Source organism: Ambystoma mexicanum, chromosome 7p (assembly GCF_040938575.1).
Source record: "Ambystoma mexicanum isolate Mex_15411 chromosome 7p, UKY_AmexF1_1, whole genome shotgun sequence".
Classification (NCBI taxonomy): domain Eukaryota; kingdom Metazoa; phylum Chordata; class Amphibia; order Caudata; family Ambystomatidae; genus Ambystoma; species Ambystoma mexicanum.
This window is the reverse complement of record NC_090939.1, coordinates 269,925,744-269,944,404: the sequence shown is the minus strand read 5'-3', so window position 1 is coordinate 269,944,404 and position 18,661 is coordinate 269,925,744. Positions and strand designations below refer to the sequence as shown.

Below are 18,661 nucleotides of genomic sequence, written 5' to 3'. Positions count from 1 at the left end.
CATGGGAGGAACCTGTGAACCAAGGTTACCTGAGATACAGGATCCGACGTTTGCAGCACCGGCTGCCCCTCCCCGGCCAACAGAACCTTTACTGAACCCACAGTCCCATTACATGTTTTATCTACTCTCCAGTCTCTACTTCCACCATTGGATACTAGGCTACCAGTGAACCAACCACACCCGCAGTCACCCAATGAGGCGCCAGGCCCTCTGGGGGAACCCTGTAGGTCTGACAGAACAGCCCTGAGGAACCAGGTGAATGAACCAAGTGACAGTACACCCTCCATGCGTATAATCTCACTGCAAAGACAACCGCCTATCAAGCTGTGAGGAACACACGACAGAGCAGGACCAGAAGTCCTACTGACCACATGGGTCTTCCCCAAGGCCTCAACATTCCCCATTCAGTCAAGAAGAGGGAGCACTCCAATCCTCTAGCACGGACGATGAGGGAGTTAATTGGGACACAGACACCTCTACCTCAAAATCACTGCAACCAGATAACTGGAAGGACACAGACTTGGATTTAAACCGAGACTCTGAAGAACGGTTGCGTCAGTCTCCACCTGACGACATAACGGCATGTTCCCTACCTTGGGAACTTTTCTTTTCTTGGTTTGTTGTTCAGCCCATGTGCCAGCGTTGATTTTTCTCCCCTGCACCTCAAATTCTAGACTAAATGATACACCATTGATTCTTTCACAACTCAGTGTAATATATCAAGAATGTTTGCTATTAGTAGTGCATTGTGATGTATTTGGGACATAACAGCATTTCACAATATGGTCCAAAAGGCATTTGAGGAATTTGGCCTAATTCCATCTGAGCAGAAAAAGGATTGTTTCAGTTTCGATTTAATGCACACGCGCGGAAAGGTGGTAATGTCAAATCCCATTCTAGACAATGTTTGGGAAGAAGGGCTGTTACTCATGAGAAAACCCTTCTCGGAAACAGTGTTAAGACTGCTGGGAGAAGAACTTTAACGCGCCAGAGGTATCCCGAAATGCCTTACATCCCAGCCAACCCCCGACTCGGTGGTATCAGCAGCAGCATGCAGAAAATCAAACGCGCAAGGTCAGACAAGCGCAGTACCACCTGACAACGACAGCCGGAAACGTGACGCATTTGGCAAGAAAATTCTGGCCACAGGAGCCACGACAGTAAAACCGGCAAATTCACTTGCAATAATCTCGAGATACAACCACAAAATGTGGAACCGGATGGCGCTGCTATTCGAGTATTTGCCAGAAGATAAAAGAAAGCAGTCCTAGACATCCTACAAAATTGACAACGCCCTGAAAGCAATTAAAATGGAGACACAATAGTGAGATGCACTTTTTGCTCCTTCTGAGTCGTCTCTGGTCGCTCCACGGTGACCAATAGAGGCGGAAAAGTATACCAGAGGGGAGCCTCATATTCACGGACGTGATACCGATGGTATTGCGGGCGTACCCATAAAACAAAGACTACAAGCATGCTCCAAGAAGGCAACAGACATCATCTGTCTCTAGCGGCAGGCAGCAAAAACAAGCCTGACTTCCAGGGACACCCACGGTTCAGCTGCAGCAAGTGGGCGGCAACTTGCAGTACCATCTACAGCAGTGGCAACAGTTAACCACAGACAAATGGCTGTTAGCAATCATAAAAAGAGTACACGTCATAGAATTCCGGGGACCGCCCCTGCAACACCCCCAATATTTCCACACCGACCACACATAAACATCTTGACGTGCGAAGTGGAGAAACTGCTCATAAAAAACTCAATCGGAAAAGTCCCAAAATATCAGAGGGGCAAGGGCAACTAATCCAGATTCTTCGTGGTCAAAAAACCAGATGACAACCAATTCTGCACCTAAAAAGTCTGAACAAATATGCCAAGAAACAAAAGTTCAAAATGGTCATCCTGGCTGATGTCATAGTTGGTAAGGGAGGGCGACTTCCTAGCGTCACTGGATCTCAAGGGCGCATACTTTCACATTCCCATTCGCAAAAGCCACAGAAAGTTCCTAATCTTTGTCGTGGGAACAAATCGTGATCAATTCAAAGTCGTCCTGTTTGGTCTTCGCTCAGCCCCAAGAAGATTCACAAAATGCCTAGTCCCATTAGCTGCGTCGTTCAGGAAAAAAAGATACCTTGTGTATCCATATCTCGACGATCGGTTAGTACGAGCACCATCACCCTGAGCGGCAGAAATTGCGATCCAGCAGGTGTTTAACACCCTCTTATGCCTCCGATTTGCAATAAATTCAAGCAAATCTGTCTTCAAACCATCGAACACACTAGTGTTCCTAGGGGCACAGTTCAACACCAACAAGGGCCGGTAACGTCCCTCAGTAGAGAGGGCAGCGTCAATACCCTGTCTAATCATGCAATTCTACCCAGGCGCAGGATCCCAGTTTGAACCTTCATTCAGCTACTAGGCACAATGTTGTCCTGTATTCCCCTAATACAACATTGCAGGTTACAAATGCGACCGCTACAAGAATTCCTAGCAGATCAGTGATCCCAGCTAACGGGAACATTGGCCGACAAATTGACAGTAGCAAAGTCACTCAGACAGCTTGGTTGGTGGCTAACGCCATCTCACATCACAAAGGGAGTCCCATTCAGGGATCCACTATTTCAAGAAACCCTGATCAAGAACGCCTCGCTAACAGAATGGGGTGCGCACTCAAACCAGCTATCGGTAAAGGTCAGTTGGTCCCAGGCTGAGACACAACTTCACATAAACATTCTGGAGCTGAAGGTAGTAGCACATGCCTTTCACTCATTCCAACCAGTGCTCATGAACAAAGTGGAAGGAGTCTTCACAGACAATGTATTATGTGCGAAAACAGGGGGGGCACAAGATCAAGGGTGCTCTCCAGTGAAGCCCAACAACTGTGGCACTGGGCCATAGAAAACAACATGCAGCTACAAGCATTCCACCTTCCGGGGAAAGAAAGCGACCCTGCAGATCAACTGAGCAGAGCCAATGACCAGTCATACGAATGGCAACTTGCAGATTGGAAGCTCCTGCAAATGTTCAACAAGTGGGGACCATCAACCATCGATTTATTCGCCACATGGGAGAACAAGAAATGCCTTCTGTTCGCTAGCAGATATCCGCACCATCAATCACTAGGCCACCTGTTCGCAATGTCATGCGTTCCCCCAACACCAGTGATACGCAAGGTCCTACAAATTATTGTGACATACAAATGCACTGTCATTCTCATAGCGCCAACATGGTCGAGACAACCATGGTTCTCAGAGCTTGTTCACCTATCCCAGGACCGTCCAATCCCTCTGGGTCAGTACCCCGACCATGGTTCTCAGTGCAATGTGCAACCAGCAGGTACAACATGCAAACCCAGGGATGCTTAACTAAAGGCCTGGCTCCTGACTTCATTGCGTTCGAGCAAGTTCCACTCACGTAGGAATGGAGAAACATCCTACAGGCTGCCACGGTGCAGTCCACAAACAAATCATATGTATACAAGTGGAATTGCTTTTGCACTTGGTGTTCTCAACAACAATTGTACCCATTTAGTGTAAAACCTCACCAGATCCTACCATACCTATTAATATTGCTGAAGGATGGTTTGTCGCACTCGCCCATCAAAGTACACTTAGCTGCAATTTCTAGATACACCAGGAAGCAAGGTAAAGCTCCAATTTTTGGACCCTGCATCGTAAAACAATTAATGAGGCCTATTTCGCACCTGTCCCCTTCATAAGAAAGTGCCACCTGAGTGGAGCTTAAAACCTTGCTGCCAGTCCTAATGAAACCTCCATTCGATTCTATGGCGACTACAGACATAGTTTGTGTCCTAGAAGACTGCCTTTCTAGCAGCAATTGCGTCTTTCAGACGGGTATCGGAAATAAATGCACTATCTGTTAAACCTCCATATCTAGTTTTTGAAAAGAACAAAGTCGTCTTCAAAACGAATCCTACGTTTGTTACCAAAGTGTTATTCAACTTCCACCTGCAGACTGAAGTAACTCTACCGTTTATTTTTGCAAACCCATCCACACCAGCTGAACAATCTCTACACTCGCTAGACCTTCGATGAGTCCTGAAGTTCTACATAGAACCAAGAATTTTCGATGAACGTCTCAACTATTTGCGGCTTTCCGCCCCCTTAACAAGGGTCGAGTCTTGGTAGCCTTTTTTTAATGTCCACCAATTGATTCTGGGTTTTGGATACTAGATTTGACGATTGAGATGTTTCCAAAAAGGCTTTTTCAAAATCCTGAAAGTTGTTAAAAATGGGGCTGTTCGAGGATACATAATATGCAACCCAAGCCAAAGCGCTACCGACTTACTTACTTAGAATATACCATACACCATGTCTTTTGAAAGACTTTTTTTTTAAGTCTTCATTTTGGTAATACGCTTTTGCTCAGCCAGAATTCAACCATTTTTTTGTATAATGGGGTGTTCCTCCAACCATTCTCCTCCACCCCGCCCCTGCATCCCCTTACTTCCCTACCCCATCACATACATATACATATAAAGAGTTGGTCGAATTCTGGTCGATCAAAAGTGCATCACCAAAATTAATACTTTTAAATGACTGAATATGTCAGGAATGTATTTTGGACTTCCAGATTGAACTTTTTGAAAAGTACACCTGGTTCCATAGAGGTCTGATTCAGTTTACTCACTGTTCTTTGATTTCGTTTGTTGGTTGATTATACAAATCATCCCAACAAATTCCTTCAATGGACATTTGCTTTACTTTGTACTGTACCAGGGGACCACTGCAAAAAGTAATCCCGGTTCAGACAGCCTGTAGAACTGAAGGGAATGAAATGAGCTCTCAATGCCACCCACTGCAGCTGACATTTTATACACAATTTACAGAATAACCATACAACATTTGAGTTACATTTTTAGGGCGGGAACAAGGAGATGATTTTTGGAACTACGGCTGGCCCCTTTATGGATGTGTACCCTAAACGATTGTGCATGGATAACACATTTCTTAGCCAAAAATCACATTAACATCCCTTGTGATGTGTCAAACCTTCCCACACTGCCCCACAAATACGTGATTGTTCTGATCCGTCAAAAACACTTGTTTGTCATTGGTTGGCATTGCCCAATATACAAATGGATAAACTACTGCATTCTGATTGGACATGATACCTTGAGATGGCAAGGGGTGAGATATTCACACCAAGTCTGACCAATGATGTGCCCCGCAGACATCAGCGAGGACACTGTACAATGTTGCACCCTAGGGACACTGAAGTCTTGCTCTGCCGATTGGCTCCCTGTTGCACGCTCTGTAACCCCTACCCAGAGCTCTCGCCCCCCAACTCCCTCCTCACGCCTCGCCGCCAAATGTAGTCTAAAAACGGTGCCACACTGTGGCTGGATTTTAATTAACTATATTTGATTTCTATTTCTCTAACAATTCTTCTCGTCCACCCAGGTGACTAGCTCATTGGCCTCGAAAGTATTTCTTAAAGCAACTGTGATGGGACTGTCTCTTAAGAACCTTCAGTCTTGCAACATTTCTGAGAACTGTTTCTACTGAATGTTAAAAAAAATGCAAATTCTGTTACAAAAAAACTACAGCTCTTTTAATGAGTTGTCTGTTTCTACTGTTCACATATTGCTATAAAAAAAACTACCACGTTATCCCCTGAGACCCTTTACACCCTCACCTGCTACGTGTGCTGTTAAACTACCCCTTTACTACAACAAATCACACACCCTGCATTGTGTTCCCCTGTGGGGACTTCTTGTTCTGCACTTGATTCCTGTGGCTCCCTGTGCACGCTGCGCTGCATTCAATGACGTCCCCACTCCAGAGGTCAACCACCACGTCAGTCCTGGCATCACCACGTTACTTGCGCAACGTGAGCCCCCCACCCTTGGCAGCGTTGAAGCTGGACCTTTACAACAGTACATTGCACTAATAGTTCAAGTTCAGTCAATGCATATTCCACACACTGGTCGTAACTGGCTTCCTTTAAATGCTCTAACGTTTCCATTCTCTTCTCGTAGGATGCAAATAAAGTTTGTGGAGAAAAATCTGTATTCTGTCTGCTTTTGAAAATGTTTGTGACCAGTAAAAATTCACAACTCAAAACGTCGACCAAATTGCTAATTGTTAAGGTGAGCATTTCCACTACTTGTTTCTTTTTTGTGTTGTTCTTATCAGTTTGGGGGTTACACACTGTAGCAGGTTTACAACAGATAACTAGCACTTTAGGGCATACTTTTTTTAATGACTAGCACAATGATGTTTATCTGATTGATTTTTGAAGTTGATTTGGTTTTTCCCAGTGTTCAAATTCCGGCCACATAAGGCCATGTTTAATGTTTGTAAACATCAATCTGTTTCCAAGAACTAAGGAATTCTAATTTATGTTGTTTATATTCATATTTTACATTGATCCATAAGTTCCCTTTCATTGAGCCAGTTCATGATGCTTTAAATGCATGCTAGCTTACCAATGTTCCATTCTGCTCATCCACCCTGTGATCGAGAGTATTGAGATGGATGTGAGAAATAATATGGAGCTCCCTAATGTTGGCTGTGAAAATAAAGAAAGCCCACTAAGGTCGATCTCCTGGCTCTCATGATTTGTAGCAAAGCCACAGCACTGGTGGGCCACCTAATATTGGATTGACTTTTAGTTAGCTTTGCTGAGCTGATTCTCGATCCATCCGCTGTGTTTTTTCTGCTTGCTTTCATGACAAATACAAATCTATTACAAATCACTATATCTTAAGCTCTTAAAAAATACTGATTGAGATACCAGTTTAACTACAGCAACTACACTCCTACCTCAGATCGCAACCTTGTAGAGTTATGGCGTAATGGGCTGCCTACTCCTCTATGATCACCCAGATGCAAAAATGATCCTCCATCCCCTCCAGCCTGGGTTACTACCGAAGACATTTTGATCAACCTTGTGATAAGGACTTACTTTTCCCTACTTGCAATATGAGGAAGCTTATCCCTGTTACAGAAATGACATGGCATATTAGCAATTTGAGATTCTTGGCTCGACTACTGCAATTTGCATCTTTGGTTTTGGACCTTGGAGAACGTTTTCCTGTCAGTGGTCCATTAAGCCGGGTAGGAGAATGTGATGGCGGACACCATGAGCTGGCAAAGCCTGATGTCTCACAAGTGACAACTATGCCAGGAGGTTCTATCAGAAATTCTTTTCATCCTTTGGGGAACCCCTCACGTAGACCTTTTCACTTCCACTGTCACCAAGAAGTGTGATGTATTCTGCTACAGGGAACTTCTCCAAAGGGGTCGTTGGGGGATGTGAATGTGGTGAGCTTCTCCTCTTCATACAAAGACTGGCTACCATGGCCATTTACAAATGCAGGTGCAGAAACGTATGTACCTGGTGCAGAAAGTGTGATCTGAACTCCCACACTTGCTCAACTTCATCAGTTCTTCAGTTTCTTTTGTCCCTAGTCGGGCTGGGACTTGTAGGTTGCACAGTGAAAGGTTATTTGGCAGCAATTTCTGTGTTCAAGAGGACACAGGACCAGTGGTTGTATTTGACGTATGCCTACTGTAATAAATGTTTTGAGGGGCTGGTTCGTGGTTTGCATCTTATAGTTCATGGTTCCACCCAGGGACCTAAATTTGATCCTCCCTTTTCTTATGGGCTGTTCTTTCGAGCCCCTTCACTTTTGTTCCTGTAGGCTTTGAACACTTTAGATCACTTTTCTGGTGTGTAAGTTTAGCCAGAAGATTGAGCGAGTTACCAGCTCTGATGGCCAGGCCACCTCTTTTGTGGTTCTCTATAGAGAAAATAACCCTAGTTCTTTACCAAAATGGTATCTGAATTTCACCTAAGTCAGGAGATAAAATTACCTGTTTTCTATCCGCTGCCACATCCTTCCAAGCACCGAATGACCTGACCTCAAAAGAGCATTAAGGTACTATGTGGCCAGATCCAAGGACCCCAGAAAGGAAGGCCAATCAAATGTGGTATGTGCAGGGGTCCAACATGCCTTAGCCATCTCCAAACAGAGCATCTCCCAATAGGTTATTCTCTGCATTGCTGAGTGTTAAAGGTTAACTTGAAAAGACATGCCTCCATTCCTTAAAGCATACTCTACCAGGGGTGTGGTGGCCATTTCAGTTTTAAATAGAGGGGTTCCGGCCTTAGACTTTACTTTGAAATCTCTCCCCTACCTTTTCAAAACATTAGTGCCTAGACTTCATGGTAAAGGTATTCCTAATGGATTGTTCTCCCAAACATTCCACATTGCCTTCACAGCTTGCCTGACACAGAGAGAACTTCAGAGACACTTCAGGAGTAAGCACATGTTTTTCTCTTGCTTAGTTTGCATTCCCGCAGTTGCTGAGTATGGGGGAAAAGATTTAACTGAGGTCATTAGGAGTGGTGTGCCCTATATGTATGCTGGAAACAGTCATTTACGACAGCCAGGGAGTGGACAATCAAAGCACAATAGCACCTCACCCCCTGCTAGTGAAAAATGATCCTGTGCAAGCTGTCACTGCCTAAAAAGTATTTTGAAATGAGGAACCTGTGGGAGTAGAATCCATCAGAAAAAAAACATTACCTGGGTTAAGTAATTTGTTCTTCTCATCCAGACAAACACGACTACTGCAAGGATCAAAATTAAAGTTATAATGAGCAGGAGATAAAAGCAGCTTGTGGGTATCGGGCAACACCCAATAAATTAGAAGCTACCTTTGTGTAACAATGACATTGAGTGCCACAATTCTAACTTCAATAGGAGAAATCACATTGTGCCAATTTGTATAGGTTCCATTTTGCCTATCTTCTAGATGTGTTTCCATTTTGCCTATCTTCTAGATGTGTCTTAATGATTCTGAATGCTCATTTCCAAGCACAGTGTAAATGTCACATCAGTATATTTGTATGGCAGCAGTTCTGGTGAATCAAATGTAGCTTCTCGTAACTGTTGGTGTCAAACTAACTGTGAGGTTATCTCCCACAATGTGCATCTGCGGCCCGACACTACTGGCACTTCAACATCCAGAATGCCCTCTCGCCTGATAGGTCCCGGCCCCCTCCTTGATACCTACGCTAGTGCACAAGACCAATCCCGCACCAGGCCAGGGTTGCAGGGGACTTCGAGCTCGAAGCTATCTGGGGTCATAGCAAATTGCGGTACCATTATTAGCTCTAAAGTCCCTTAACGGGTCCCACCCTTAACGCCTGGTAAAAGGAAGGGACCCGCTAAGGGAACTCGGAATAGGGCGCAAAGGGATTACCGGCACCAGTGTCCTTACCGGTGCCCGGTATCCCTTTGCGCCCAACTCGCAATGAGGCCCTTTGTTTCCCTTAGTCCTTGTCAATGTTGCAACTTTTCTGCAACATGTTACAAGTGCACAATGTACCTTACAGTACAGTGCGCTTGTGTCCTCCTGTCATTTCCCAGTGCCCAAGACACCCTCAAAGGATTTTCTTTTAGGAGAAGTGCAGGTGTGCTTTGGACAGGGCTGGTGGCAGCTTATCTTTTCATATATTTGTTACCCTTTCCTGCCATGCAAACCGCATTTACTGCGTTTGGCACAGAAAGGTGGCCTGGCTCCAAAATGGCCATGCCACAATGTTCTTTGTCCTGTCATTTGTCCATCTTTCCCCTTCACCTTCCACACATCGAGCCGACCCAAGTAAGGGTCAGTCCTTATTTGGGCATGCATTCTCCCGCGAAACGCCAAGTTTTCATGGGCTTCTGCATGCCTTGTGTGTGTGCTTTCACAATATGGGTGGAACTGTCTGGTTCCAATACACATCCTGGGTGCCAGAGAGTCTGGTGTGCTGTGAATGAGTGGGACCACCGTGGTCCATGATTGGTCCACCTATTGTGTGCCTGCCTGTGAGCAGATCTCCCATTGGGTCATCTTCATTTTGGCACGAAAGAGATTCTGGATAAGAGAAGGCTCCAAACACCAAAACCAGATCGATCTCTTGAGTTCCTACTGAACGAAGGATAGGATCCAAGCATCCTGAAACTAAGAAGCCAAGTCGAGGAACTGCTGGTGACCCGCTGGAAGGTTTGGCACCCTGAGCCTGCTGTTGTCCCGCTGGACCCCTCTGCATCTGATCGAACTAAGTCTGCGAAGACGCTTCGACCCATTTGAATAGTGGGACGAACTATTCTCAGCACCTTCATCAAACCCTGCAAGGAAGCCTTCTCGGAAGTGTCCCTGGGCCAACCAGTGGGCTAATCAGCTTGCGCAGGACTTTTGCTCTGACACTGCCGCCGTTTCGAGGCGACCCATGAAACTTGGTACATCGCAAGCTCTGTGTTCACAGCACTCGGACAGAATTTCATACACTTGGCATTCCCGGGTCTGAAGTAAAGAGAGAACGTCCGAACCAGAGTACACTCAGTGACCGTGTCGCCCAGCCCTGGTGACAAACTTCGCAGGTGCCTTGCTGCTGTTCACCCCCCCCCCCCCCCCCCCGCCTTGCCCTGAAACCTGCTACAATGAAATTGGCATGATCCATCCACCAGAAGCGGAGAAATCGCCACTCTCCTCCATCGTTGTAACTTTGCAGCTGAAAGCTGCATAGCCGCATTTGAACCTGCAACTGAAGTGGACTCGACTGACGAAGTTTGGTCCGGAGTGCACCAAGGTTCGGCGAGTACTTGCAACCCTTACCAGTGGCACCTAGTGCCTGAATCCATTTTTATGCACGAGTGGCCCCCGAGTGCCTCACTCCTTTCCACAGATAGCCTGAGCTCTCAAACTATTCCCAACTCCTGGTACCTGTTCTGCCCTCTTTGGTAGACCCTCCACGAATAGTGGGAACATGTTCTGCATCACCTCACCCACCTTCCTGAGCTGCTACAGACCCTACAAGAGAACCCGGTTTCGTCCACCTGCAGTACCGCGTGCGCCAGCATTGCAAGTACATTTGAGCAATAGGCTCCCCTCTTCTTAGGGAGTGGACTGCCTTTCAGTTAGGATTGTGATTACTGTAAAATTGCCTAAAAACTTTTTGCACTGCCTGCTTCCTCCCCTTTCTAGGTTGTGGACCCATTTCATGCATTAACCCTTTAGGCCACTTGGTCTTATATATATGTATTTTAGTAGGATTGTGTTGGTTTAAAAGTATTACTGTTGATTATTACTGTGTGTTTGAAACTCAAAGGCCTTGAATAAATGGATTTGTATTTCTGATATATATATACCTGACTGGGAGTGATTTGTAAGTGTCCTTTACTCTGTGTGCTCATTGAGGTCTTTCAGTCACCCTCGCCCCTCCTGGGACCTAGTCTTGACTGCCGCCAATGCTACCTTGATTGGTCTGGCTTGTCCACAAGGTTACCCTGTTCCAAGAAACTAGGCTGGCCTTCTAAACCTCTGCCCACCAGGTCAGAGTTCAGATATCCATCTGAACATTAACTGAGCGAGTTTGCCCGAGATAACCTAGGAAGAGCCCAGGAACAACAAGAGCATCATTATAACAAAACGGCTCGAGTATGCTTGCTCAAGGTAGGCGACAAAGTGCTAGTATTTCTCCCTACCACTGAGAACAAGCTATTGTCCCAGTGGAAGGGCCCTTACAAGGTGACAAAAGTGTTGGGACCAGTCAATTATGAGATAGAACAGCCAGATAGGTGGGTAAGGTTGCAAAACTATCACATCAACCTGTTGACATTTTGGAAGGAAATCCCTGTCCTGATTCTGAACGCCACCAAAGCAGACCTATCGGTACCAGAACAACTGGTACCAAATAGTCCAAGCAACATCCCCAATGTACTGCTGGGCCACCAGTTGGGTAGAAACCAAAAGGAAGAACTGTTCAACGTTTTAGCATCTGTAGCTTCTATCTTTTCTGGTATCCCTGGCAGAATAGACGAAATAGTGCACTCATTCGTAACTGAGGTGGGAAAAACAATCGGACTACGGCCTTATCGGATACCGGAAGCCAAAAGAAGTGAGGTCTCTCGAGAAATCAACGAGATGTTTAAAATGGGTATTGTAGTACCCTCTAAAAGGGCATGGTGTTCTTCCGTCATGCTAGTCCCAAAACCAGATGGCACCACAAGGTTCTGTATGGATTTCCGACAATTGAATGCCATTTTCCACTACGAGGCATATTCTATGCCCCGTATAGACAAGCTGCTTGAAAACATGGACTCAGCTATGTATTTGAGCATGTTAGACTTAACCAAGGACTATTGGCAAATTCCGCTTTATCCAGAAGACCAAGAGAAGACCGCTCTTGCTACCCCACAAGGCCTTTTTCAATTTACAGTACTCTTGTTTGGACTACACGGGGCGCCTGCTACATTCCACACTTTAATGGATAAACTACTACAACCACTTGTGTCATATGTCGCAGCATATCTAGACGACATCGTCATCTACAGTTTGTCATAGGAAGAGGTTACCATAACTCTCAAAGAAACGGGACTACATATAAATCCCAAGAAGACCCGACTGGCAGCGGAAAAAAAACAGGTATCTGGGTTATACTGTAGGACGAGGAAGGATAACTCCTCTTGTGGATAAGATTCAAGCTATTCAGAGTCTTCGAAACCCCACCACCAAAATTTCGACTATTGCCGCTCCATTGACGGATGCTCTTCGAGCTAATCACCCAGCAATCTTGTAAACCGAGGCTGTCAAGGCTTTTCACACCCTCGTTTCTACTCTTTCCTGTTGCCCTATATTGCACAGTCCAGATTATACCAAGACTTTTTCTTTTTACAAGCTGATGCTTCCGGTTTTGGACTGGGAGCAGTATTGTCACAAGGTGGTGAGTCTGATCTCCGTCCCGTCGCGTTCATCAGTAGAAAGTTACTCCCACATTAACTGTCTTATTCTATGCTTGAGAAGGAGTGCCTGGCAATTAAGTGGGCGGTTGAATCACTTCAATATTATTTGTTGTGGCAACATTTTAACTTGTATACGGAGGATGCTCCCCTATAGTGGCTGGCCCTTCAAAAGGACTCCAACCATCGGGTCCTGTAGTGCTTCCTTACCCTCCAGCCTTTTGACTGCACTACGGTTCATAAACCGGGCAAATACCAACTGGTCGCCGACTATTTGTCCCGGTTGAGTGACCCGCCTGAACGGCTTGGTTCCTTGGTGGGAGTGTGTGAGGTTATCTCCCTTAATGTCCATGTACGTCCCGACACTACTGTCACTTCAACATACAGAATGCACTCTGTACAATCTGGCCTTACAACATGTGAGGGTGTGTCTACTAATGTCCATGTACGGCCCGACGCTACCGGCACTTCTACATCCAGAATGCCCTCTCGCCTGATAGGTCCCATCCCCCTCTTTGATGCCTACGCTAGTGCACAAGACCAATCCCGCACTACAACTCCCAGGGTGCAAAACCCCAAGGTTACCCAGCTTCGAAGGGCAGAATGCATGAAACACTGCCGTGGGTTTAAAAGCCCGTACTCACGGGTGAAGAAGAGGAATCGCTTCTGGGCTCATGCGCATTGCAAGGCCGGGGCTGCAGGGGTCTTCCAGCTCGAAGCTACCTGGGGTCATAACAGGACGGTGCTGAGTCAGAACGAGATGCAGCGGCCTGGATACGGGTACTGCCCATGCAAGTGGGAGGGGGATAACTGGAAACCCATTCATAGCATAGAGTCCAGGGTGCTCCCAGATTGGACGGTGATCAGGGGAGGCAAGGAATAAAACAAAATATCTATAACCTATGGTTGTTCTTCTTTTCTCTTGATCGGCAGACAGAGAGGGACCCTGAGAGCTGGAGCGAGAGTGACAAGGGTTTCCACTGGGCTTATTGAGTTGGCTAGAAGGCTAAACCGACCGCATCTGTATGCCCGACCCTTGCAACGAACTCTTAATTGAATTCTGGCATTTTTCTTTTTTTTAAGCTTACGCAGGAAAGTGAATTTGTGTTTTCATCCCGATTAAAGGACTACCTTGGTTAACGCACCCTGACTCCTGTCTGATTATTTCACACTAACCAAGCTGTTTGAGGCTACAAAAGTAGCTAGCTATCCCTTCCACTGCACATTACCTATTGGGGGTGAAGCCTGGGCACCTGTATATTCAGTCAATGAAATTGTGGTCTTGGCTGCAACTTTTAGGCACATTACTTTAATAGGCAGTCTCCTTCTCCACAGGAATGGATATTCAATAACAATATGGCCTGTATTTTCTTTGGATTTACTAGAGGGAGATCCATTTGCCTCCTCAGAGCTGCAGAGATCATCTGTATGCTTCTAAAATGGATCAGCACACCGGCTTTTAGTAAGGACTTCACTGGCGCAACCCAATACAACACAGCCCATGCTCCCTCCTCCGGCTTCACCTCTGCAGCAGCCCATTCCAGAATCTCCAGCAGTCCCAGTGCAGGTGCAAACTCCACCACGGATGAGCCTCAAAAGGTGACTGGCGCCACGCCCCGGGGGGCAGAGGACGAGCATGACACAGACTGGGAGGAGCAGGACACTTCCTCCTCAACAAAAGCCTTCTATAACAGGATTGCCTGCCTGTCGTAATGCCTGGGCATCCCCCAGCCCCAGGAGCTGGAGTTCTGGCAGAGGTCCTGAGCATCAGGGCGAAGGTGAGGTCTGGCATCCCCCTACAGAAGGTTGTGGAGGCTTTGGCCAAAAAGGGCTTGCTCAAGCCCCACTCTGGATGCTAGGGTCAGACAAGCCGAGGGGGACAGCATACTGCTCTCATCAGTTATCGCTGCAGCATCCATGTATGTCAAGCCCCAGGCTTCCTCTTCTAGTACTGCCATGGCAGCCCATCTGAACAAGGAAGAAAAGACACTAGTCATATGGCAAGAAGGTCTACTCGAAAGCCGGGCTGCACCTCAGGTAGGCTAACAGAGACGCCATTATCACTGCGGCTAATCAACGCTTGTGGAGGGAAATCACAGACATTCTACCCAACATCCCTAAGGACAAGCAAGCCTCATTTAAAACTGCTCTAGCTGAGGAGAAACTCGTGGCTCAGGACATTATGGAGTCTCCTGTAGGCTACATCGACATGGCTAAAAGAGCAATCTGTTTGGCAACAGACATGAGGTGCACGGCCTGGCTAAAAGCTACCAGGTTCAACCTTGATGTGCATGATAGAATCCTCAACTTTCCATTTGAGGGAGGTGATCTCTGCCACCCTCAACTGATGAGGCGCTCGATAAGAAGAAGAGCAGCTCTCAGACAGCAAAGTCGCTTGTCATTCTTACCAAACCGGCAGCTAAACCTTTCTCACAGACAGTCCCGCTCAGACAAGGGGCGATCGTTTGGTGGCTTCCGTGCGGTCCAGGACTGCAAAGCCAGGCAGCCGGACAGTTCTCCCAGTCAGCCTCTAACCAGAAGAAACAATGATGATTAGTTTCTGGTCCACAGCACCACCGTTGGGGGCAGGCTGGCCATGCGCAGTCAGGCTTGGGCGGCGACGTTTCCGGACGCATGGGTCATCTAAGTGGTGTCCTGGGGCTTCCAGCTACCTCTTCCGTCTCCCCCTCCAAGTTCTCCCCCCGCCCCAACCCACAGATCGGCACACCATCACTCGTAGCAGAGATGTGCTCCCTTGTAGAGAGCAGAGCGGCAGAGCACCCGCCCCCCAGCAGAAGTACCAGGCGGGCCTGCGAATGGTTTTGGATCTGTTTTCACTCAATCTTTACCTACCCCTGGAAAAGTTAAAGATGGTGTCGCCAGCGCTCATTGCAGAGACACTGTGTGGGGGAGACTGGGCGTGTTCCCTTGACCTGAAGGACACGTATCTCCACATTCTCATTGTGCAGCCTCACAGGGCCTTCCTCATCCTGGTCAGGGGCCTGCATTTCCAGTACAAGGTGCTGCCCTTTGGGTTAAATTCAGGGTGGAGAGTCTTCACAAGACTCATGAATGCGGTGGCGGCTCTCTTCTGGTTGGAGGGGCTGCACGTCGATGACTGACTAGTCAAGGATTCTTCTCCTGAGCAGGTTCGAGACGCCGCAGACAGATTCATCTCTACCCTATCGGCCTGGGGTTTTTAATCGACTACCAAAAGTCTCAGTTCACAACTACACAGGCGCTGGTGTTTCTGGGCCTGTTGTGGGACACACAGCAATATAGAGTTTTCCCCACAAGGGACACGGTGACATCAATTCGATCTGCAGTCTCCCATTTCCACAGCAGGTTAATCACCACAGCCTGGTGGTATCAACACCTTTTCGGCATACTAGCAGCATGCCTCCTGGCGGTCCCATTCACCAGGCTCTGCATGAGGCGGCTCCAGTTGCATTTTGCAAATTCTTGGGATCAGGAATCCGGCCATCGGGGCCCCAGTCTCCATCCCACAACATCTGGACCAAGACTTCAGATGGTGGCAACAAGAGGAGAACATTCTGGTGGGCAGACCGTTCCGTCCACCCCCCCATAGAGTACACCATTACCACGGATTCCTCACTCCATGGGTGGGGAGCCACCATGGGAATGCACTCTGTGCATTACCTCTGGACCCCGACGGACTGGCAGAATCACATCAGCTGGCTGGAATTTATGGCTATACAGTTGGCCCTCAGGTCCTTTCTCCACACCATCGGTGTGCATCCAGTCAGACAACATGACCTGCATGTTATGAACAAACAGGGGGGGGGTACCAGATCCCTGCAACTGTGCTCGTTGACCCTGAAGATCTGGGAATGGGCTATCAGCCAGGAAGTGTGGCTCTCGGCGGTGCAGACCGGCTCAGTCGCCTGGCCGCCGACAATTACGAGTGGCAGCTGAATGGGAGAGTACTCCAGGAAGTGTTCAGCAGATGGGGCCACCCAACAACAAACCTGTTTGCGACATTACACAATCGGATGTGTCAGCAATTTGCGTCCTGCGGAGGAAGGAGATTCAACTCTCTAGGGGACGCAATGCAGATACCCTGGGACGGGATGTGGGCATCTGGATTCCCACCCTCACCACTTGTGCACAATGTGGTGAGCAATATCATGAACCTCAAGATAATCCTTGTGGCTCCTCGCTGGCTGGCGCAGCCCTGGTTCTCAGACCTGCAACAGATGTCAATTCAGTCAGTAGAGGGCCCTTCCAGAGGGGGGAGTATCACCTACCCCTCGGGAAGGGCCCTCAACTAGCACAGCACCTTCAGTTGTCCAGCGACAATCTGGATGTCATTCAAAGTGCCAGGAGTCAGGCTATGGGCAAGGAGTACAAAAGTAAATGGACGAAATTCTGCTTTTGGGCTAAGGAAAATGGGGTGAACCCACTGACATGCACCCTCAACCAAGTCTTATCATTCTCGGCCTATCTCGCCAGGTCTGACGTCCAGGTCGATCGATACCTGCAGAACGTACCTGGCCACTATCGTGGCGTACAAGAACTCGGACTCTTGTATCCTGTCTTCGGCCAATCCCGTAGTAAAGAAACACCTGACTGGGTTGACCAGGCTTTACTCTCGGGTCAAACACATGCATCCCATTTGGGATCTTAACGTAGTGTTAAGTGCTATAGCCACAAACCATTTGAATCCATGGCCACAGCAGACATCGAGTTGGTTTCCCTGAAGACAGCCCTTCTAGTTGGTCTTTTACGTCCGCTCGCAGAGTGAGATAGATCCAGGCGTTAGTCGCCTTAGAACCATACACTAGATTTCACAAAGACAAGGTAGTGCTCTGTACACAACCTAAGTTTCTTCCGAAGGTGGTATCATCCTTCCATATCAACGAGGAGATTGTGCTCCCTACCTTCTTCCCGGACCCCAAGGAAAATGCAGAGAAACCGCTCCAAAGCCTCGATGTCTGGAGAGCATTGAAATTCTATCTGGACAGGACGAAGGGCATCCGCAAGACAGGCGCACTGTAACATTTGGAGGCTCCAGTCCTGGGCAGCAAGCATCCAAGACATCCATAGCTCGATGGAGGACAGCAGCGATCCAGGAGGCATACAAGGTAAGGATCCGCTGCCGGGCATGCAGGCGCATGCAGTAAAAACAAAGGCGGCCACTGTCGCGTTCCAGCGCCACGTTCCCTGGCAGGTGATCAGCAGGGCAGCAACATGGGCCACCCCTTCGGCCTTTTGCAAGCACTACTGTTTGGATACCAGTTCCAAGGCAAATGCGGCATTCGGTTAAGCGGTCCTGCAAAATATATTTGTCTAGAGGGTTAGGCTCTCCTCCCCAGTGCTTTGTGTCAGTTGTAATCACCCATACAGGATGGAGGAAAGGGGACAGGACGTAGGAGTAATTAAGTGTTACTCAACGGAGTGACTAACTTACTCCTAGTCCATAGTCCCCTTTCCTCCATACGTCCCACCATCCATCCACCTGTAATAAGACCAGTGAGGTTGCTAGAGTATAATGAAGTCGATGTGTCAAAAGGGGACTGAGGTGTGGCGCCAGTGGGCGGGTTTAAGAGAGCCTGCACGCCTTGGGCCGAGCGCCAGTAAATTTAAAGGGGAAATTTATTTTTCTAGTGGAAAAGAGGTTACATTCCCGTCCCTCGTGAGGGATGCCCATACATGAGGGTGACCAGATTTATCTAGTAAAAAACTGGCACAGGGCAACTAACATAAAAGTAGGACTAACTCTTCAAAGTGGCTGTCAAGGCACCACACTTCAATAGCGTTTGGAGAAGAAGGGGGTTTAAGTGTTACTGTTCAAAGAAACTATTATAATTAATTTATCACAAACTAACACTATCTTAAATAGTAAAATACAGCATTTCTTCTGTGCAAGATTGTTCATTCCG

The 18,661-nt window shown here is 47.4% G+C and overlaps 1 protein-coding gene across 1 annotated transcript in view; it reads left to right on the top strand.

Moving 5' to 3' along the window:
• Positions 1 to 18,661, top strand: part of URB1 (URB1 ribosome biogenesis homolog) — a 2,274,827-nt gene that overhangs the window by 978,964 nt on the left and 1,277,202 nt on the right. Inside the window, exon 15 of the mRNA XM_069636341.1 lies at positions 6,003 to 6,113. Coding sequence (XP_069492442.1) covers positions 6,003 to 6,113 — 111 coding nt within the window. The remainder of the gene's footprint in view (positions 1 to 6,002; positions 6,114 to 18,661) is intronic.